The sequence below is a fragment of the Vicugna pacos genome, chromosome 34 (genome assembly GCF_048564905.1).
Source record: "Vicugna pacos chromosome 34, VicPac4, whole genome shotgun sequence".
NCBI classification, from domain to species: Eukaryota; Metazoa; Chordata; class Mammalia; order Artiodactyla; family Camelidae; genus Vicugna; species Vicugna pacos.
The window spans coordinates 2,006,816-2,030,513 of record NC_133020.1 but is presented as its reverse complement, the minus strand read 5'-3'; the positions used below and the strand labels follow the sequence as shown (position 1 = coordinate 2,030,513).

Here is a 23,698-nt window from a genome sequence, read left to right as displayed (position 1 = left end):
TAGCTTTGAGTTTATACTATCCAAGGCAAACCATCTGTTTCACAGCCTCCTGCTTTCTTAAAGAATAAATTGCTTTTATTTGCTCCTTAATCTTTTTAAATTAAGAGATAATTTATATACAGTACAATTCTCCCTCTTTAGCTTGTAATTCTGAGTTTTAACAAATGCTTACAGTCATTTAACTGCCACAACGTTAAGATGTGGAACAGCCCCATCACCTTTGAAAATTCTGTCCTACCCTTTTGTAATCAAGCAGTTCCTCATTTTTCCCTGTAACCTCGGATTTATTTTCTGTTCCTGTATGCTTGCCTCTTCCAGAATGTGGAACCTTATACATGGAACCTTTTAAATTGGCTTCTTTCTAATGCACACACGTGTCCCCAGTTCATTCCTTGAGTGCTACGCCATTGTACGGGTGGACCACAGTTTGCTTATCCATTCACTGAGTGAAGATCAGCTGGGTGGTTTCCAGCTTTTGGTAACCTCTGTAAACATTCTTGTGCAGGTTTTTGTGTGAATGTACGTATTCATTTCACTTGGTAAGTACCTAGCAGTGTGATTGCTGGGTCATATGGAAGTGCTTGTTTATAAGAAACTGCTGTGGCTACTGTTGGGTAGCTTAAATTTAGTTACAAATTTGTGGTGGATGCTGAATATAATTGCAGATTATCTGCTGTGGACAGTGAGATTCAGTGATATTTTAATTATCACTTCCTAGTTGCAAATCATATTTTAGTTTTCTAGTTTTCATCCATATAGATTCAAAATTAGATTCTATTGTATCTTAATTTATTGTGCAAAACTGAATTTAATTTCTTCAAGGTTATTATCTTACTAGTGTTACTGACCAAGATTTTTAACATCTTAAACCTACTTTTCTCTTCTGCAGAATGGTAATTATTATTCCTTACCTTACCTGTATTATTCCTTTTACAGAAAAGCATTCCATTCTGTAAAAAAGTGATAAATTATTATTACCTCACAGTGAGGATTTAATGAAATGCTGCATGGAAAGTGCTTACCAGAGCACCTGGCACAAAGTAAATGTTAGCTACGGAAAAAGAAAAGGTATTTGTTTGAAAACGAAACCTGAGATTATAATTTAAACATTGCTATCAAAACTCAGAAAGCACAGAAGTTGGTGCATTTTCATGACAGGGAAACATTCTGCTTTTTACATTACTGAAATTTGCCAAGGCTAAGTGGTTTTGGAATCAAATATAAACAGTTTTCCTGTCACAGTGAAATTTAAACACATGGGCAGAGTTTGTGAAGGACATAGACGATAATTCAGGTTTTTATCCTTCTTTCTTTGACTCCTTTTCTCCATGTTTGAATTGTCTATTCTTTTTAGATTAAAACGTATTCATGCCTAATGTGCAGATTTCTTTTATTAAGAATTATTAAGTTGATAGGTCCACTTTTTGTTGAGCAGACGGAAATTCCTGTGAGTCCCATCTGAATATGTAACACATAACCCTCACACTGCGTCTGGAGTGTTGCCCACCTGCCCTGACTTTAAGCTGTTCCCAAGCAGGTACAATTGAGCCAGAGCTTTAGGCATCAGGGAGTGTCAACAGGACCCTAGACAGGGAAGTCTCTGCCTGAGTGGTTCTCCAAGTATGGTCCCTGAATTGCAGTCCCGGATGAGTAGTGTCAGCGTCACCTGGGAGCTTGTTAGAAATGCAAATTCTGGCAGCCATTGTGGAAAACAGTATGGAGATTCCTCAAGAGACTAAAAATAGACTTACCATATGACCCAGCAATCCCACTCCTGTGCATATATCCAGAAGGAACCCTAATTCAAAAAGATACCTGCACCCCAACGTTCATAGCAGCACTATTTACAATAGCCAAGACATGGAAACAGCCTAAATGTCCATCGACAGATGACTGGATAAAGAAGCCGTGGTATATTTATACAATGGAATACTACTCGGCCATTAAAAATGATAAAATAAGGCCTTCTGCAGCAACATGGATGCTCCTGGAGAATGTCATTCTAAATGAAGTAAGGCAGAAAGAGAAAGAAAAATACCACATGGTATCACTCATATGTGGAATCTAAAAAAAAAAGACAAATTAACTTATATATAAAATAGAAACAGACTCACAGACATAGAATACAGACTTGTAGTTGCCAGAGGGGAGAGGGGTGGGAAGGGATAAACTGAGAATTCGAGATTTGCAGATACTGACTGGTATATATAAAATAGATAAACAAGTTTATACTGTATAGCACAGGGAAATATATTCGATATCTTGTAGTAGCTCATGATGAAAAAGAATAGGAAAATGAATATATGTATATTCATTTATGACTTTGTGCTGTACACCAGAAATTGACACATTGTAAACTGACTATAACTCAATAAAAATAAATAAAAAAGAAATTAAAAAAAAGAAATGCAAATTCTGGGGTTCTACCACAGATTGGTTGAATTCAACTCCTGAGGGGACCAGGCAGTGTGTATTTTAAAACACCATCCAATTTGACATAACGTTGTAAAATGACTATAACTCAATAAAAAAAAATGTAATAAAAAAATAAATAAAATGCCATCCAGGTGATCTGATGTGTGAGAACCACTGCATCTGGACACACTGAGGAGGGTTTTGGAGAGGTGACTTTGAACTGTAAGAGTGATGTCTGTGGCTTGTTACTTCATTGTGATTTTTACAAATATTTTAATTGACACTAATTTTTTAGGGCTATGCAGAATTTTGGAAATACTGATTAAATGCTATAAACTTATAAAGATATGGAAAAATAAATAATATCTTACCAGTTAAATAATGCTCCGAAATAAAATATAAACTTTGGTTTTCTTAGGAAATTTGAGGAGTATTTATCCACTCTGCATTGTTTATTCAGCAAGATCAGTGAGCTGTGCTCAAATGGATAGTCAGTCGTTAAGTGGCAAAATAATATTTGAGATAATTCAGAATGACATTTTAACATCTTCAAGCATGTGAATCTTGAATCTGTAACCTCTTTGGTCCAGGGCATGGACCCAGTTCAAGTGGAAACAAACTGTTTTCATGTTGGCTTTTTGGGAGCATTACTAACAGTTAAGGAATTAGTCAGTTTATAAACTGTCCTATTCCCAAATGCATTTCTAGTGCATCTGAAGCGCCCATGGACCTCCGGTATTGTTTGTTTTACTGTAAAAAACAGACATCTCTCCATCCTCCAGTACTTGGTCTCATGAAGCACTCTGCAGCAGCCCTCCTCTGGGGAGGTGTGGCATTGTATGCACGAGGTCGTCCTTGAGCAGTTAGGTCCAAGAAGGTCCTGAAGTGAGCAGTGCACCATCCGAGCTCCCGGCTGGCATGTGGGGTCTGCAGGTCATCAGAGGCTTTAAAGCCAGGAGTGAGATTTTATTACATGAACTTTAAAAGAGTAAAAGCCAAATATTTTCTTATTAAACCAAAGTAGACTGATTATCAGTATACGTGAAAGCATGTCCACTGATCAAGGTAAGTGGTTTCATTTTCTGATGTATCTTTCTCTCTCTCTCTCTCTTTTTTTTTTTTTCCAGTGTGTGGGTCAGTCTGTAACACAGCATGCTGAGAGACATGAAAGTTGCAATGTTTGGTTTTAAGTTAAGAATAAGGTTCACATTATTTTTTCACTTTAACGTTAAAATGTGTACTATTTTCATGGTTTTTAGCTCTTCCGGGGGCTGTTTCTGGGTCAGTGAACTACAAGTTTAATATAGTTCTGTTTCTCTGACTCATTCTTAGTAACATTAGAAAAGTTTGAAACTTTAGTCACTGATGGGAGAATGACGAGAAAGAAAGCAAAAGTTTTCTCTTTTTTCTTCCATTTCTGGTGTGAACAAAGCGAAGAAATGTTTGCCACTCATCCTTTTCTAGGACTGCTGCATGGAGTACTGTCCTGTTCCAGCAAGCAGGCAGACACATCCCACCATCCCCGTCTTCTTGTTTTCCATATAAGAGATTGTTGCAGGGACAGGCATGGATTTTTTTTTTTTTGATTGCTAGTGGCATTAAGCCACTGTTTTTTCCTCCAGAATTCTAGAGGGCATTTTAATGAGAAATTGATTCTTTCAAAGAATAATGAAACTCTGCTGTGTGGTAGAAATGTAATCATGTGACAGGAAATTTCTGCTAAAAATATTTTTTAAAACTGGTATGGGTACGTTTTGTGAAGCTGTTTTCCCATCGTGGGTGCATGGACCTTCCTGAAGAATGTCTACCCTGCTTGTCTATGCCGTTAAAACAAGGTGAACTGAATCTTAGGCAGTCTGCACAGTCACCAGGATTCTCTGGTAGTGTCACCTCTTTGCTTCTTTTGGCCTGGGGAGGGGGCTGGGGTTGCGCTGGGTGTGGAAGCCCAAGGGCGGGGTTGCAGCGAGGACGAGGCTCCCTCCCACAGCTGCACAGCCTGGCTGGCCCTGCTCCCAGGTTCTAGGAGCTGCTAGAGATGCTGTAACCCCGTCCCTGCCTGCCCCGGCCCCCTCCGTTATTCAGGGAGAAGCCTCAGTTCCTTTACAAGGATTCCACTTGTTCTTGTACCAAGTTCAAGGCTTGTGGGCTCTCTCCACGGTTTGCCATTGTACTCTAAAGATGGGATTTTTTTTTTTAAGCAGCGAAAGGGAAGTATTTTCTTTCTCTATTAGTGAAGTTCTCTCTTCCTCTGAAACGGCGTCTATTGTTTCTCATTCCACCTTCAGATACTTAGGGATGGTTGGAGAGAAGCAGTGTTCCCTCCTGAAAAGCAGCCCGGATGGAGAGAAAAGTGCTTCCCGGAGTCTTCTGCTCTAATGGAAACCTCTGTGTAATGCGTGGCCACTACAGTTTACATGTTCCTTTTAAGGTTTTTAAACTGAAAAGCCAGTCATGTAGCACTTCCTGTCCACACTGCTGGGTTATTTGACTGCTATTTTGTTGTCCAAGAAAAATTTTAAATATGTACATTTAGTGTACATGTTACTTGTAAAAGTTTCGTCCCTTTTTAATGACTTGAAGAAACTTTCCTTTTTAAAACTTATGCTTGTAGGCAAACTCCCATGAAAACTGAAAAGAGAAAAATGGAATGTGAGGCATGGCTCAATGGGAAGTACTCTCCAGTCTTTGCAGGGATGATAAAGTGGCCTTCATTTGATATGCATTCAAATTGTGTGTAAATTAAATTGCAATTCAGGATTAAGATTTAAACTTGAACAGCCCTCCTTAGACACTGGAATACCAGTCAGTCAAAAAATAAAAAAACCTTTCCCTGGGTGCTTATGAGGTTTATGCATCCCTGCTACCTTTCTGACCTACCATCTGCTCATCATCTGTATGCTGTGCTATTTCTTATGTATAAATTAGGGAGCTAACTTTTATCGGTCTGAAATTTATTCTTAAAGGTCTTCACCCTGATTTAATGATGTTCTCTGACTTAGCCCTCCCACAGTCCCTGTTTTGCTCTGTTTAATGGTCTTTCCCCTGCTAGTTGACCCAGGGCCTGCAGTCGGTCAGTCATACGTTGCAGCAGGTGGAAGGAGAGTGCCTCAGAAAAGAAGAACAGTGTTAGTCACGGAAGCTGGTGGTTCTTAAACCCTGGCCTGGGCAAAACCTCTCTTTCCCCTCTTAGACAAAAAACCTGCTAAGTTGTTGTAGCCTGGCCATCTCCACGTCATTATATATTTCTTATGCTTGGGCCCCAAACCCTCGTCTTCCTTGAGTCTTTTTTCTCTTACCAATCTATTAGTCCAATCTGTCAATCAGTTCTACTTTGAGAGATATCAAATTGACCGTGTCCCTTTTTTTTTATTAAGTGAAAGCAAGTTTATTTAGAGAGACACATTCCATAGACAGAATGCGGTCTGTCTCAGAAGGGAGAACAGCCCTGGAGCGTGGGTCATCTCAGAAAGGGAGAGTGGCCCTAGGAGATGTCATTCCAGAGACATAGAGAGGCCGTCTCAGAAGGCAGAAGAAGCCCCAGCTGACCATGTCTTAATGCCTCCACTGCTACTTGCCCGGTCCAGGCCACACTCAGCTTTTCCTTGGATTATTCCGGTAGCTACCTCTCCATGGAAGGTTCCTCTTCAGAACCTCCTGAAGTCTGTCACCCAGCAGGCTGAGTGCACCTTTAAAAATGGAAAGCAAGGCATGGTCTCCTGTGCTCAGAACCTGTCAGTGGAGTCCCATCTCTGCCCTCTCAGGGACGTGCAAAGCCCTGCCTGTCCTGATGCCAGCCTCTGCCCTGTTAACTCTCTGCCCTCAGTGTGCTCCCTGCTCATTCTGATCTATCTGTGAAGTCTGAGAGGCCAAACTGAGCCCACTTAGCAAGAACTGAGACGAAGTTGTGGGGCGGAGGGTGGGCCTGGTAGTGAGAATGGAGCCTTTGGAGGGCTCAGTAAATGATTTTGTATTGTGAATTACAGGGTTCTCTTGGGAGACAGGAAATAGATGGGAGAAGTTTTGGGGTGTGAGACCAAGAAATTTGGGGAACAGTTTGCATGAAGAAAATTGTGGCAAGATGAAGAGAAAATATTTAAGATGTTTTGCTATGTTCGAAGGGTGTACTCCCCCCTGTATTTTTCCTTCACCTCCTTTTTTTCTTATTTTTTTCCCTCCTGGGCTTAAGACAGTTAACTCTCTGAAACGCTGTTATAGGGAAAAGGTAGGAAAGGAAAGTTGATAGAATAAAATGTAACAGCCTAGAAATGTTTCCTGTTTATAGTTCTGTAGAACTTGATTTGAAGGGGTGGAAAACCAGTACAAGCAGGGGCTGCATGACAGATGTCACCGCACAGGGGACATGTTTGGAGAATGAAAAGGAGGAGCGATAGACTGTTTTATTTGATTCAAGGAGATTTCCTCGAAAAAGATCGCACTGGAACTAGATTAATTTGTTTAAAGAAGGACTATCGAGCTAAGGGAACCAACAAGTGCAGAAACACGCAGAGATGTGAAAAGATTGTAACGTGTTACAGGAATAGAGAAGATCGGAATGCGGCTAGAGCGTTAGGGGTGTGTGGCTGAAGCCATCACCGGTAGTTTGATGTCTGACGGTAAAGGGTCTTCTATGGAAATTAGAGTTTTTTCCTGTGGATCTTGCAGTCCCGTTAAAGGATTTTAAATAAGAGAGTAAGAAGATTGGTTTCAGCATGGAATGAATTCCATACAAATAGAATATATACCTTAACACAAGAAAGCAAGGAAGGACCATTTACATGATACAGAACGTTCAGTTGGTTACCCTTCCGACCAAATACTTCTCTGTTATATTTATTACAGACGTTGCAGTCAGTTCAGTATAGGCCAGTAGTCACACCGTTTTAACATTTAGTAGTGTGAAGCACATTTAACTTGTGTCCAAAGGGATATGCGATGTGGTTTTTGTTTCAGAGGAGTAGAAGTGTTTGAATTACTGTCTGCTCTTTAATGTTACAACTAACCATTCCTTTGCTTCATCAAGGCCAGTGCCTGTGGTTGCTGAAGTTTTTGAACATTTGCCGTTTTCAGTCTTTCAAGGCAGGTAACCTGCGTGAATTTGCCATCTCTGAGGGATCCATGGCCTGTTCCGTGTTAACCTTTTTCTTTGTAGGAGCAGTGATATTAGACATAACTAAGTGTGACTGACTTAATGCTGTTTTAAAATTCAGAATTAGAAAAAATGGTTACATTTGATGGCTTGGCTTATTTTTCTTCCTAACTTCCTTTATCTGTCAGCCAGAAAAAAAAATATATATATATACACACACACACACACACGTGTGTGTGTGTGTGTGTGTGTGTGTGTGTGTGTGTATAGGAAATAAAAAGTAAGCTGGAGGCAGTATTTGCTTTCTCAGTTTTGCATGACTGGAAACAATCCCCTGCACTGTTAGAAGCTCAACACACAACACTATTGTGCTCCTGGTCTAGAAAGCTGGCCTGGGGCAAAAAGAGGCCTGTTGGTCCCATCACACAGCAGTGAGTTAAGGAAAGCAAATGTCAGTGTAAGCTGTTCAATATTAAATTTTAGTAAAAGGAGATTTATATTAATATTTGTCTTACAAGAGTATCAAAATAAAAAGAGTTGAGATGGATTAGAGACTGTCACCAAGCCCTTTTTGAAAAACCACCTAAAACCACTTGTCAGGTTTTAAATTTTTAAAAATTGCCGCTAGTCAATCAGTGTCTGCATCTACCTGTCACCTGTACCTAAGCAGTGACACTAGAGCAGTAAAAATGTCTCTAATTAATAAGGAAGTTGTTATGTAACGTCGTCACAGTCACCAAGTAAATAAACGATCATGTCAAAATTTTGACCTTTCAACCTCTCGTTTTCCTAATCCACCCTGTTATCTCCTAGCGGCAAAAAAAATACACTTTCCAGATAAACATGGCCTTGCTTCCCATAGCAGGCCTGGCCGTGCCTGGCCACGGACCCCAGTGGTAGTGTTGGTGCGTTTGAAGTAAGCAGCTTTCAGGTTGAAGGACTGGCTGGCCCTACAGCGCTTTCCCCACTTGGTAGAGTTCATTTTTATCCATTATTGCCATGAAGCAAAATTTGGGTTTGAAAAGTGAATGAACAGTGCCAATAGCTGCAAAACAAAGTGGGCCGAGCCCTGAGAATCGGTCAGTGATTTAAAGCCGGCGACGGGAGGTAGGCGCCGTGAAGAAGGCAGAGTCTCATAGAAATTAGTGTTATCGGCAGTGTTAGGCTGGAATGTTTTGGCTGCTGGGAACAAGGTTTAGAGAAGTCAAGTTCAGAAAAATCAGAAAAGCGGATACAAAATAAAATCAGCAAGGTCAGGAAGTATTTGCTTCTGAAAAGGATGTATTTTTCCTTTTGTGAAGAGAAATTTTAGTCCATTCTTGGTTGCTGTGACTGACATCATGAAAAACAGTTCTGTTTGGTTTTAGCAACATCCATGTCAAACGTTATGAAACATTTTGGCCAGTTTGATTTTCTTCTTCTCTCTGGACCTGCAGATAAATTTTTTGTGAATAAATGGAAAATAGTTTGGCAATGGGTAAAAGGAAGAGGAAAAGCCAAGATTCTGGCTGATTTATGAACCAGACACCTTGAATAAATGAGTTGGCTACTGTAGCTCTTGGGAGAAAAGCCATCTTTTGCCCTTCAAGTTCATTTCTTACATCTGTTTTTATTTCTTTTGGAATTTATGAAGTTAAGAAAAATTTTAATTATATTGATTTCAGAAGTCTCTTCTTTCATAGCAAAGATTGAGGAGGCCAGATCATAGTTTCGGCTCTGCAGGCCGCATGGTTTCTTTTGTACCACCTCACTCTGCCACCTTACTGAAAAGCATCGAACACAGTATGTACAAGAATGAGTGCGGCTGCATTCCAGTAAACCTTCACTAACAGAAGTACGTGGTGGATTTGGCCAGTGAGTTGTGGATGGTAGCCTCTGATTCAGGTCTGTTTTAATCCTCCCTTTGAGGGACTCACGGGCTGTAGTTTGCAGTTCCTGCTTGAAAGGCATTTTAACCTCCCTACTTGAGGGCAAGCTGAAGGCCTTACCGACCCTACACAGTATCAGGCATTGATCCTGTTACAGTGCCCTCTTGCGTGCTGCTATGTATTTTTTTCCGTTCCCTTTTTTTTAATTGTGTAGTTGACATACAATATTATGTAAGTTACAGGCGTACAATATAGTGATTCACAATTTTTAATTCACGTTTATCATTATTGTAAAATATTGGCTATATTCCCCACGTTGTCCAATATAGCAAGCAAGCCTAGTTACCACCCCCTACAAAAGAAAAAATAAATTATATATATGATAATGAGTGTTTTAAAAAAACCCACAAGATCCCCCCCAAAAATGCCTACCTTACTTTATCTCATTGGATTCTTGAGAGGAACAAATGAAATAATACCTGTAAAGTGCTTTGCGTACTGCTTACTTGGCTCAGAATGAATAATATTGTTAGATTTTATTAATACCATTATTACTAATAGTAGTAAGAACAGCATTAGCATTTGCAAGCAAATTTGTAGTAAACTGTGTAAGTTTTAAAGCACTATGAAATCCCAAGTTGTGATAGTTAATATTTTTGTGACATTCAGGATAAATATCTCCGTGTGTGTGTGTATGTGTGTGTTACTGAAGGACATAGCAGCAGTGCATCCTTCTCATTCCCTCTCTGAAGCTATGCGCTGCGGTGCATTTATACAAACTCCTTTTGGTGTCTAGAAAACAAATCAGTTGAGAAAAGGCTGTTTTGAAAAATAGCTGTTTTTTTCAGGGAGCATAGCCTATTCCAGTACCCTGTACGGGTTATAAGTCTGCAGGAAAAAGTCAACTTTCTTATCAAACGAAGGGTTTTGCCTGATCTTGGGGTTTAAACCCGCAGGGAGATCACAGAACAAAGGCGCAGCTCTGCGTCTGAGTCCTGCAGCTCAGCAGAATCGAAGGGCAGTGGTTTGCTTTTGTATTCAGAGGTCTTATGATACTTGGCTCAATGGAGTGAAACTTCCTGCATTGTGCCTCGTATCACTGTTCTCTGCATTGTTAATTATTACACTTTACATCCTGTTTTACAACCACTTTAAGAAAAGAAAAAGTCCCTTTGGAGATTTTTGTGTTTCCTAAATTGTAAGCACTTAAGTCTGCCAGACTGTGGGGTTTTGCAGGTGAGAGCAGGAGGGAGGTGGAGACGATGGAGGGGAGGTGGACTGGCAGGATTACAGAATGTAGTTGCATCTGATTTTTTAACCTCCAGTTTTGGACTCCGTGTGCAGGACCCTAGCGCCCTAACGCTGCTTTTGTGGTCAGCACATTGTGGGAGTGTGCAGCCTTGAAGCTGAGGGCAGCAGGGTCACGTCCAAAAGCCAAGGCCAGGTTGGAGTTTCAGTTCATAATCTGAGAGTCCTGAGGGCAGCCAAGATGATTAGCAGGACGTCAGGAGCAGGTGGTGGTAACGGAGATAGAAAAGTGTGGGAAAAGCCTGGGCAATGGCTGTTAGACGGGGCAGTGAGTCCCTGGGGCAACTTTCCCAACATGTATTCTGACACCAACTCGGGGGGGTGTTAACTGGTCATATATGGTGGAAAGTTTTCCTGATATACACACTGGGTTCAAAGTTAAACAGTTTTTATTTTTAACTGTAGGACTTTTCGTGGCTTCTCACGTGGCCAGTGCCATCGTGAGGACACAAGTTTTATACTGTCAAATTCAGCAGGTCACAGATGTTTCAGAATCATGGTTAGTTGGTTAGTTGGTTAGTTGGTTGTGGGTTGAGGCTGGGGGGTACTGAGAGATCCTGTTGCCAGAGTAGTGCTTCACATGATACACTTTGGGGAAAGTCGTCCTAGGGCACGTGACACGTGCTGTGGCTTTTCACCTGGGCTCTTTAATGGGCTGCAGTGAACCCTGCGGAGTCCTGAAGGACTGGCAGATACCCAGAAACCTGCTCGTGCTCTCAGTCAGTGCTCTTTCCCTCCCTCCAGCCTAATCACTGGACTGATGTCGGTTACTGTTATTAATAAAATTAAGGAAATCAGTCCTTTTTATAGGAAGAAAGACAAATGATTTAACCCATAATCACTGAGACTAAAAACAGCAACAACATGAGTCAAAGCCTCTGTCCAACTGGCACTGTAGGGGGCAAATAGGCTTCCCCCCTCCTAATAGGCAATGAAATGATATTTTAAAGACGATATCAGAGGGACTGCATGTGAAGACTTTAATGATGAGGCAGCTAGGGTGTCAAGGTTGGCCAGCCCTAGTGAATATCAGGGCAGACTGTTCGTCCGGAACCGTCTCGCCGGCTCCTGTCACACACACAGCTCTCTTCTTACTTAAAGGCACTGGTTCCCTGTCATATTAGTGAGGAGCCTAAGTAAGCATTACCCTTTTCTCCTCTCTGTCGCTCCCTCCTTAAGCCAAGCCCCCTGCAGACTTTATCCTTCATTTGTTTCAGAGCCATTCCTTTCCTCTTCCACCTCTGCCTTTTGCCCGTAGGCCGGGTTCTTGCCCTGTGTGAGGACTGACTGGGGCAGTTGCTCCCTAATCACAGTTAGCAGGGGAACTGGGGGTGGGGGCTCCAGATACTATGGAATTGTACATATCTCTTTCCCTCTTTAAACCAGGAGTTACCTGAAGGTAAGGCTTATGTCTTATTTCTCCTTCCGTCCCCGGAGTACCTGGCACTTTTCATTATTAGGGAGTTATCACTCAGCACTTGTAAGGAGGGACAAAAAGGAAAAAAGAAAGAAATAGAAGAAAGTAGAAGCCTGATGGGTGTTGCCCGTCATTTTGCAGTGGATCGTTGGATAGTCTTGGCGCTTACAAAAGCAGTTTGTACTTTGGAGGTGTAAAGGTGAGAGCTAGTAAAATTAAATAGTGAGTTTAAGTGGACACAAGCACTTAAATGGGCTTTTCAGAAAATGATTCATTGTTAAAAACCAGCAATTATGCCTAATATGGAGGAAAGTCAAATGGAGGAAAAGTGAAAGCAGTGGATGGAACCCAGGACACACATTTACAGTCATGGTCAAGGGGGATGAATGTGGTTAAATTGTTCAGGGTTAAAATGACCTACTGTAAATTCTACTCCACATCAAATGTCAGACACCATTTTATCATTAGTAATACTGTCATCAAGTTTAACGTACCAGGCCACATACTTGTGAATAATTCATTGTTGTGTTAATTTGCAAAAGAGTATTAATTAACCATAATTTATCCAAAATGGTCTATGGGAATCCCTGAAAGTGGCAGAGCCACTGAAGCAAGTGGCCGCTCCTGAGAAAGTAAGCCAGGATGGGGGAGTGCTGGGTGGTGGCAGACGAAGATTTAGTCAGTGTTAAGGGCACATATAGGCAGTCAGGGCAAACACAGGAGGCAACTTAAGAGGCTGGAGGGAGGAGAGAGTACAGATCTGGTCCCCTGATCCACTTCCCAGGCGTTTACACAGCATTGAGTATTACATGAGCAGTAATAATAATAACAAAGAGTCACTGAGCGCTTACCACATGTCATCTGTTGCTCTGGTACTTTCACTAGAATTCATTAAATTGTAGTCCTCACTACATTATGGCGGGGAGAAGCATGATGAATGCTATGAGCTCTCTTTTACAGATCAGGAAACTGAAGTCAGTCAGTCAGTCACCCAGTTATTAGGTGAAGCCCAGATTTGAACCTAGGCCCATGAGAGTTTTATGACTAAAGTGCCCTGAAGAATGTTTAAATTGCTGTCAGGGTATGTTTAATAACTAGTACAATTGGCCAGGGAACAGCCAAGTGTCATGCCCCAGGGGTCAAGGAAAGCTGCCTGGGTGTGCGCATGCGTGTGTGTGCGCACGGCATCAGAGCTGCCTTTTTGACACAGGAGATCATACGGGGGGAGATCAAACGTCGGTTATCAGGACCACCTGCGCATTAATATACTTAGAGATGTTTAAATGGTATATTCATCAATTTCAAAACTTAAAACTGTCAGGAATCTTACGCTCTGGCCAAAAGTGTGACAGCTTCAAAACTCAGCACTTACTTGATTGCCTGGATAGGCATCTTCTCAGGGTTCTTTCTCATAGTCAGCACAGCAGTGATGTAGGGTGTTTTGATAATCAAGGACCCGGTTTCTTCCACCTGGTTTTGAAAAAGAAGGAGCCAAGAAATGAGTGTTTGTTATAAATTGGCAACCGTTTATTGGATAAAGTCCAGCAGGCTGTAACCTCCTCGGACTCCGGTGGTGTCAACTAGAGCTGCCCTTTGTAAGGAGGCAGAAAGAGACACATGTAATTGATTGTGGCTTCTCTCTACTCCCACCTTCCGCCCAACTTGTGGCTGCAGACACAGAGCAAATTTTGTGCTTTAAATAGCAAGAGCTTTTCTGTAATCTTGACCAAAATTCTTAGTCAAATACAGCCAAGAGGGGAACCTCCATCAGTGCATAGTTGGGGGTAGGAGAGCTGCCTCCAGCCCCCTTCCACATGCAAGGGGATGCCAAGGAGGTTTGGTCTGTACCTAAGATAACGCCATGCCAAGGCACAGCGGAGCACAGGGACCAGCCAGCCCCAGCAGAGCCCGAGAGCCCACGTTTAAATTGTAGTGATGCATGTAGTCTGCTACACATACATACACGTAACAGGTGCCATGGCCGTGGCCTCTTCTGTGAGCTCCTACTTGGAACTAGAACATTGACAATCTTAGTGTGATGTGTTTCAGTTCATCTAACAGCATTTCAGCTTTGAAGGGGCTGATGACGATTCTTTATAGAAATCTTACTATCCTTTTCATTCCCTTCTGAGTAGCAGAAAAATTCAATGATATTGTATGGAGCATGTTTCAGGAAAATAAAATATTTCTAGTTTGAAAACAAAAATTACTTTTGTGTTTTTAGAGGCTGCATTTACTTTATTCTGTTGCGCGCATATGTTGTTGCATTTACCGTGGATAGGATAGAAATAATTACCTTTTTACACATTTATATCGTACAGTGGTGGGACCCTTAAAAATACTGAATATTCACAGTTCCTTACCTCCAAGGCTAATTTTAAGTTCATATTACACTTGAACTTCAGAGATCTGAAGCAATCTACTTTCCCTGACAATTTAACTCTCTGCTACTCTGTGATTTTAGGGTTTTCCAAATGCTCAGTCTGAAACATTGACAGCCATTGTGCATTTTAGTTAGTGGCTCCAATAAATGTGAATAAAATTAAAGATTATAATGAATGGAAATCTTTCAGTCAGTTGCTGGGACTTGGGGCTGCTACTGTTTTTATCAAGACAAACATCTGGGTAGTTCTACAATTCCAGATGTTCGGAAATCTGGGCTGTAAGGGAGATTATTTGGCTACAGTTTTTTTTTCCAGTTACTTAGAACTTGTGTATAAAAAATCTTGAATGTTTCAAAATTTAACATTGGAATGGAAATGTTTGAAGTTCTGTATAGCTCGAGTTCTCAGACAGCTGTGTCATCTCCTTATTGTTGGAATTTAGAAAACAGCTCTTATGAAATGGAAAATAAGAATGTAGGCGAAGGAAGAGAAACTTGTCAAAGGGCTCTGGAATTCATTTGTTCAACAATTACTAACTGAGCATCTAAGGGGATGTTCCTGAGACATTCCCAGAGCTTACCTTCTAACCAGGGCAGGCAGTTAACAAAATAATGTTAGTTTGTTAGAAGGTGACAAATGCTATGTTTTAAAAACAAAAAACAAAAAACAAAAAGTCACAAACACACCTGTAAAACATGGTAAAAGTAGCGCTTATACTAGGGAGAGTGTCAGGATAGCCCCATGTCAACAAGATGCAGTTTGAGCCAAGATATGAAGAGAAAGCAGTTTTCTGGGGCAGGAACATTCCAGCAGAGAAGAGCCAGACCCAAGGCTGTAAATAAAGTGCGCTTGGCCTGCGGGAGGTGCAGCAGGGGACCGGTGTGCCGGGAGTACAGCGAGCAAGCGGGCAGTACTCAGCGACGGGTTCAGGGGTAAGGGGACTGACACCAGGTCACGCAGAGCCTGTCAGCCAGCGTAAAGAGGTGACTTTGTAAACTGCGAGTGACGTGTGGCGCCATTGGAGAATTTTAAGCACCAAGGGTGACATGATCTGACTTGGGTTTTAAAAGGGATCTCTCTGGTCCTGGTTGAAAATGTGTACTGGGGACAAGGGTAGGAGCAGGGAGACCAGGTGGAGGGTCTTAACTGTAGTCCAGTTAAAGATTATGGTAATTTAGGCCAAAACAGTAGCAGTGGAGGTGGTGGTGGTAGATGGTAGAGTTGGCAGAATTTCCTAAGGGATAGGATGTAGGGTGTGAGAGAAAAAGGGAGGACTTTGCGATGCTCCCAAGCTTTTTGTTCTGAGCATAGAAGAAGTTGCTATTAATTGAGATGGAGAGGACAGTAAAGGTGGGTAATTTTGAGTGAGAGTTGGCAGACGGGGAATCAGATTTGGGTGTGTTGAGTGTGAGTCAGCTCTTAGAAATGCTAGTGGAGATGCTAAGTAGGCAATTGAATATATTAATTTTTTTTACCTTTTATTCATTGAGCAAGGGATGTGCTTTTTTAATTAAAAGTTTTGTTGAAAATGCATAACATAGAGGTTACTGTCTTAACTGTTTAAAGTGTACAGTTCATTGGCATCCTAAGTACATTTACATTGTTGTGCTTCTGTGACCACCATCCATCCACAGAACTCTTGATCTTCTATAACTTAACTCTTGTCAAACAATAACTTTGTATTTTCTCATCCCTCCAGTCCCTACCAACCACCATTCTACTTTCTGTCTCCAAAGCTGACTACTCTATGTACCTGATATAAATGGAATCACACAGTATTTGTGTTTTTCAACTGGCTTATTGCACTTAGCATAATGGCCTCAAGGCCATTCGTATTGTAGCATGTATCAGAATTTCTTTCCTTTTCAAGGCTGAATAATATTCCATTGTATATATACGCCACATTGTGTATATCCATTCATCTGTCAGCAGGTACTTAAGTTGCTTCATCATCTTAGCTATTGTAAATAAGGCTGCTCTGAACATAGGTTCTCAGTCATTCCCTCGGCCTACACCACTCCTAATCCCCAAAGTTTGCCATGTTACCTTCCATCCCTTTCAGTACATTTGTACGTGTATATATCTTATGTCTTTTTTAAAAATGGGATTATAGTGTACATATTTCTCTGCAGCTTTTTTGTCTTTCATTTAATAAAGTCTTGGAGATCTTCCCAGTCTTATTTTTGTTTTTCTGTTTTTACAGCTGCATGTGTTACATAATGTTGCTTTCACTGTCCATGTGCATATATTTTTACACACAGATGAAATTGTTTCTGTAGATTAGATTCCTAGAATTAGGTTTCCTAGGTCCAAGGAAACTTCTTAAACTGTCCATCATATTTCCTTCTTTAAGCTCCTTTATGGTTTGCTTATTATTTGGTAGGGGGTGGTGGGGTAGATTTTATCATTGAGTGCTAACAGTTTGGGAAACTGAAATCATTTCCTGAAATAAATTTCCTTGCTGTGGATTTGTTCCCCTTGGCAAATGAGTTGTAAATCATGAGTTTTATAACCTGAATGGCTTTATTATTTTTTTTAAGTGCAATTGATCTCTCAATCTAGACAGTTTAAATGGCACATGGGAGGTATGACCCATATCCAGGATCTATAGGACAAATGGGGAGTTTTTGAAAGGATGATAGGAGAAGACTGTTGAAAAATATCTTACAAAAAATAGAATATTCTGCAGTGGAGACACTAGGCAGACACCACCTTACCCAGAGACCAAGGTTAGCGTCACATGTGACAGTCATGCTGATATCATGCAATGATATAACAGTGGGACGGATAGCATGCCTCTGGTGTTCTTTCCCAAACCCAAAAACCCAGTCTAATCGTGAGAAAACATCAGAGAAACCCAGTGTGAGGGACGTCCTACAAAAAAGCTACTCCCACTCTTCAAAAGTGCCAAGTCATCAAAGATAAGCAAAGACTGAGTAACTGTCTCATGGATTGGAGAACTAAAAGCAACACGGTATCTTGGTTTGATCCTGTGACAGAAAAAGGATGTTAGAAAATTGGTGAAATCTGAATGAAATATGTGGTATTGGGCCAATATTACATTCTTAGTTTTGTCTGTGTTTGACACCATGGTTATCTAATATGCTAACTTAAGAGTCTGGGTGCAACTCATGTAAATCTAAAGTTACGTCAAAATAAAGTGTTTGTTTTTTAAAGTATCTCTTTACTTCTGGACAGTATACTTCTAAGAAGATTGTCTGCCCTAGAAGCTACTCTGTGCTCCTGAATCAAGAGATTTTCTTGCAGGAGGAGGGTATAGCTCAGTGGTAGAGTGCATGCTTAGCATACACAAGGCCCTGGGTTCAATCTCCAGTCCCTCCTCTAAAAATAAATAAATAAGTAAACCCAATTACCCCCCCCCCAATAAAAACATTTTTAAATTTTTTTAAAAAGAAAGATTTTCTTGTCCTGAGGGGTGGAGCCCATCCCGATGTGCTGGGCTAGAGACTCGGTGCAGTTGGGGGAGATGTTATGCATGGGTGAGGCAGTACAGACATGAACACAGCCAGGCCACAGAGATGTGATCTGACGTCATGGATGCCATAACAAGAAATCAGGCTTGAAGAATCAAGAACCAGTGGACTCTGCTTTGGAGTAAATCCAATCTCAATTTGTGAAAAGAGCCCATCAAGAATAAGTTGGCAAAACATAACAACCCAACACAAAGTTTTGCAAATAGCAGGCAGTCCCCCTAACCAGTCCGAGCAATTATCTGCCACTCACCCGTGTCGTGCAAAAGAAGACACATAAATGAAAGTTAAGCCATAGTGGGAACCTCTTCTGTTGGAACAGGGAGGTCTGTGCAGCCAAAGATGAGGCTGAATTAACTGAGAATATCTGAGAATACCCTGCAGTTAGCATCTGTCTAGACAATCTTTACAGGAGGTATGACCCGGCAAGCATAAGTGAGTGACTCCAAGACAGAAGAATACAAAATGGTTAGGACCAGTGGCTAAACAGATTATCAGCCCTCATGAGGAGACAGTATGTAAAGACTAACCCATGCCAACTTAATGTAACTGGTTGTATCTGTGCCCAAGATAACTGTTTAATCACCCCTACTGGTTCTTCTTGGTAAACTGGAATCTGAAAGCCTCTATGGTTATTATAAAATTTATTTAATGGGTAGACCATCTGGTTACAATTTTGGTTTCAAGTCCCTTTTATGCAACTGGTACCCAAATAAGGACTGTCTCCAAATGTGAGTAGGCTGAGTCCGTCATAAACAAACAAAAAGAACTTTTCCTCTGTATTGCTAGTATCCAAGATGTTAGAAGATGAACTATTTAATGAAATGGTGCCGTCTAATTTTAAGCACACTTCCTGTACCATGATGTGTTTGATCTATACCAGTAGTCAGCAGACTTTTCCTATAAAGGACCAGATAGCAAATAATAGTAAAGATTTTGGGCTTTGCATGGTCTCTGTCTTTGCTTTTTTTTTTTTTTTTAATGACCTTTTAAGAATGTGTTTTCTGTATCTTTCACCATATTTTCGTACCTCAGGGTAACGGCTGAAGTTTGGAGACGAGTTTTAAACAATGATCTGCAATGAAGTTTGTGGCAATGGATTTTTTTTGTCACTGGCAAAAGATTATAATCGTGACTTTAATGGATTTAAAAGAAAATGGATGTGTAGTTGATCTCTTACTGCAGGCATTTTGGCACATTCATCTGAGATGTTCTCGAATGATCTTGTAAACCTATGGGATCCTGACAGTTTGATATCCAGAAATTAAGTGCCTAGTTTTTAATTTCAGATTATTTATTCAGGATATGTTTTGTTTCTAAATAGGTTCTTTTTTTTTATGGAGTTATAGTCAGTTTACAATGTTGTGTCAATTTCCAGTGTAGAGCACAATTTTTCAGTCATACATGAATATTTACATATATTCATTTTCACATTCTTTTTCACCGTGAGCTAACACAAGATCTTGGGTATATTTCCCTATGCTATGCAGTGTGAACTTGTTCATCTATTCTATATATACCTGTCAGTATCTTATAAATCTCAAACTCCCAGTCTATCCCTGCCCATCCCCCTCCCCCCTGGCAACCACAAGTTTGTATTCTATGTCTCTGAGTCTGTTTCTGTTTTATATCTAAATGGATTCATTTTCAAAGTGGTTTCATCTTTTAATTCATGACAGTGGTGATCTATTTTCAAAGATTCAGTTTGAACACTGCTTTATCCAGTTGGCAGCCCATTTTTGCAGAAGGGTGTCTGATAAAACTCCTTTAATATGTTTTAACATGAGTCTCTAATAATTTCTCAGACAATACTTGGAGCTGTTAATAGCTTCTAAACTTTGTTTTATCTGAAGAAATTTTAAGGGGAGGACAGAAAGTAGAACAGTACTGTAGTTTTTAATCAATATTAATCAAGAATCAATGGAAGTATTTACTCAATAGAGAGTTGATTGGATTTTACTAGCTTTTCTTGTTTTGAATAATAATTAAGGCTTTTATCTCTAATAATTCTCATTTTAGATATTTAGCTTCTATAAAACTATGAAACTCTATGAAACTCTTTGTTTTGTAGTCAAATGATAGTTTCTTAAATGGCACATACTTTTTAATGATAGTGGATTTCCTGGTAGAAATTTTATTTTCTCCTGAACGAGGTCCAATCTGTTGTTAAAATCACCATGTCAACTAGAAGAAAGGAAAACTTAATGTGCATATAAAGAGAAAATGCTGGCATATAATTTCTTGAAAAGTCTCTGAAATTTAGTATTTAATTTCTTATATCAGAAATTGAACTAAGAATTGACCTGTTCTCCTTCATCTGTCTCATGATACTTTAAAAGATTTTAAGTTGTAAATAAATATAACAGTGTTATCTATATAATCTCATTTTTAAAAAACCATGGGTAATAATAGCTCATATGTGTTCATCTGGAGTCTGAGTAAGCTAGTAAGACAAGGGTGTGGGGGGGGGGACTGGGTGGGTGGGTGTGTATTTGTTCATTTCCAATCAAGCCATTCTTCTAGAGCCTTTAGGTCAGCTGTCACGCTCATGCTTTCTTGCTTTGTGTTTTTGAACCACTCAATGACTGGTGACTGACTGGCTGCTGGAAGGGAAGCTTTTAACAGCTTAGTGCTGGGGCCCCCCCGGCCCTCTCCTTCGCCTGCATTGTAGCAGCTGCATTCTGCCCTTTCTGTGGCCCTGCCAGGAAAGGGGATGGGGGTGGGGGTGGAGAGTGTGTGTGTGTGTGTGACAGCAGTCTCTGTCAGCACACATTATAAGGTTTCTCAAGCACATGGAATGAGATCTGTCTCAGGAAAACTCTTTGTCAAGGCCAGCACGTGTGGGAAGAGTATCTCTCTGCTTAGTCTGGTAACTGACTGTTTTTGTTGTGTGGGGCCAGAAGGAACTGAGTCACGAGACATAGTTAGGCTCTACCTCCGTGTTTACCTGCCCTTTCCTTTTGAACTCTCCCAGGCTGCAGTATCTGTCCAAAGATCACTAGAATTCCACCTTCTTTGAAGAGCAGCACAGCCACGCTGGTTGATCAGAATGTATCTGCTGAAGAGGCTCAGGGAATAAATGGGAAAACGCCAGCAAAACACGCAGCTGCAAGTCCAAAGCCACAAGGTACGCTCGTCGGCGGGGGGTGGGGGGTTGATCACGTCGGGTGCTTTGTTCATCGATGAAGGCTACGCAGAAGAATGACAATCACTGAGAAAGAGCTTCAAGCTATAAACGAGAGGAATTGGGTGCATTTATTGTTTTCAGGAGAAAAGTCAGTCTGTGAACCTGCTCAGGCGGAGTTTCTGCTCCTAAAACACCTTGTACGTTTCTCTGTTATAGTTCTTTTCGTGCTGCAGAAATTATGTGTCCCCTTAATGGAACTGTGATCTCTTCATGCGTTATGCGTGACACGGTACAGAGCCTAACTTACTGTGTGTGTAACAAATATGTAACAATGAATGTGTGTTTAGAAGTATTGTCAGAAAGTTACCATGACTTGCTAGATGTCAGAGGTTCTGTGGAAAATATCATTCCAAAATAGTGCATAATATACTTAGCAAGAACGTGATTTTACAATATTAAGGAACTGGGGCTCTTCAAGCTTCTTAGTAAAGACATCCACAGAAATTAAAAGTAAACAGTGCCTCCACTGAGGAATTGAGCATCCAACAAGGGGAAAACTTTATACTGGTGGAAGCCTTTCAACGTTCCGTTTAGTGACCATTTCCTTTTACAGATAAATTTCTAGTGAACTAGGTATTAACTTTGAGAAATAGCAAAATTATAATTTTGATGATTGGGAGCAAGACCTTTTGAAATGGAACACAAAACTAAGCTATACTATGGCTTACTGTGTAGTTCCTAATATATTTTCATTTATATCAAATGAACATTCAGCTAAGAAACAATACTAGGCATTTTCAGAATCACTATACTTTGGAAAAGTCCATTTCTATGTGGATTATGTCGGATTTATTTTAGTTTCTTTCTTGTTCTTATGTTTCAAGGATTTCTGAAAGAGATCTTTAAAAGGGAGTTAAAAATGGAATCTTCTAGTTTATGGGATATTTTTCTTTTTTTCCTCACTACTAGCTATATTGGTGGTGGTACGGGATACGGCTGTCATGCAAGGTCAGATAACTGGAGATTCAAATGAGTAGCCCATCCATGAGTTTATAACCTTATTTTTGACCATACTCCTCCCTATGACATTGGTGCAAATATGAACATAGAAATTTTTCTGATCATGATTTTATTTGCACAATACAGATTCCATCTTGCTCGTTAGACCTAAGCTGATGTCAAATAAGGTAAAAATATAAGACATAAATACAATTGAATTTTATGTAATTGCTCAGATCAAAAGCATGAATTTCATTATTTATAAAGGCTGTTTGGAAAGATTCATTGTATCACTTTATTGTTTTTTTGTACTTCATTGAGATAAATTTTAGCAATGCCCTTCCTGAGCTGCCACGTGCCAAAACAATCCTATTCTTTAGGGAGAAGACACTGACCTTGCTTTTTTATTTTTTGTAGTTATATCAAAGTCTATGCATTGCTGTTTAAAAACATATGTTTACTTCCTATCCTGAATATGGATTAATATATAAAATTTTATATAACTACGGAGAATATTTCCAGGTATTAAGTAAACCATGGAGAGTACTTTCTACCTCGTTTTCAAAATACTCTCACTCATTGTTTGGCCCTTCCCTGGCCCCCACTAGCTAAAATTTTAACCCCCGTCTCACCCCTGAAATCTCTTTATTTCCTCATCCCTGCTTTGTTTTTTTCTCATTGGTTACAGTCTGGTCTACTATGTATTTAAGCCTTCATTTTTTTTTCTTTCTGTCTTTTACACTGCTGCATCCCCGTGCCTCTCGCACAGCAGAGCAGGCCTTCAGTAGTACTGTTGAATGAACCCCTGCTCCATCACCACATTTCCTTTTTACTTTGTTTAAAACTTAGAATGGAGGGAGGGTATAGCTCAGTAGCAGAGTGCATGCTTAGCATGCACCAGGTCCTGGGTTCAATCCTCTGTACCTCCATTAAGATAGATAGATAGGTAGGTAGATAGATAGATAGATAGATAGATAGATAGATAGATGAATTATTTTTAAAACTAAAATAAGACTTGGAATGTATGCCATCTAGAGACCAGCATCCTGAAATGAGGCTCCATCTTGGTATTGACAAATCAGCTGCCAAATGGATTGAGCACTGCTTACCTATCGACTTATGACTGATTGTGTTTCCCACCCTCTAGTGGAGAGAAGCCTTTTGATTCCTACAAACCCTTAAGGACATTTGGGTGACCGAGGCTGAGGAGTGGGGGGTGGGGGGACTCCCTGCGCAGAGTGAGGGGCTATCACACTGACACCTCTCTTCCCATGTCCTTGTAAATCCCTCGTAAGGCACGCGTGGTGAGGCTGCTGGGACTTCAGGATCCATTATGGAATTTGACTTCAACTTGAAAACTCTTATTCTGGATCAGTAGTTCTCAACTGGAGATCGTTTTGCAGGCCTGCCACGCCCCCTTGCTGGCTGCGTCTGGGACGAGCTGCTGGCTTCTGACGGGTACAAGCTAGGTCTGCAGCACAGCGTCCTCCGGGGCACAGGCCAGCCCCCCAGCCGCCCCCCAACAAAGAAATACCCAACCTGAAGTGTCAGTAGTTTGAGAAACTCTGATCTGGATCCTAAAAATAGCTTGTAATTAAGTTTT

General features: G+C 40.6%; 1 protein-coding gene across 8 annotated transcripts in view; it reads left to right on the top strand.

Annotated features, from left to right (window-relative positions):
- The window catches only part of FGD4 (FYVE, RhoGEF and PH domain containing 4), a 184,224-nt gene that overhangs the window by 85,151 nt on the left and 75,375 nt on the right, over window positions 1-23,698 (top strand). For all 8 annotated transcript variants that reach the window (XM_072954501.1, XM_072954500.1, XM_015235748.3 and 5 more), the window contains one exon: window positions 20,944-21,096. In XM_072954501.1, the coding sequence (XP_072810602.1) occupies window positions 20,944-21,096 (153 nt within the window). The remainder of the gene's footprint in view (window positions 1-20,943; window positions 21,097-23,698) is intronic.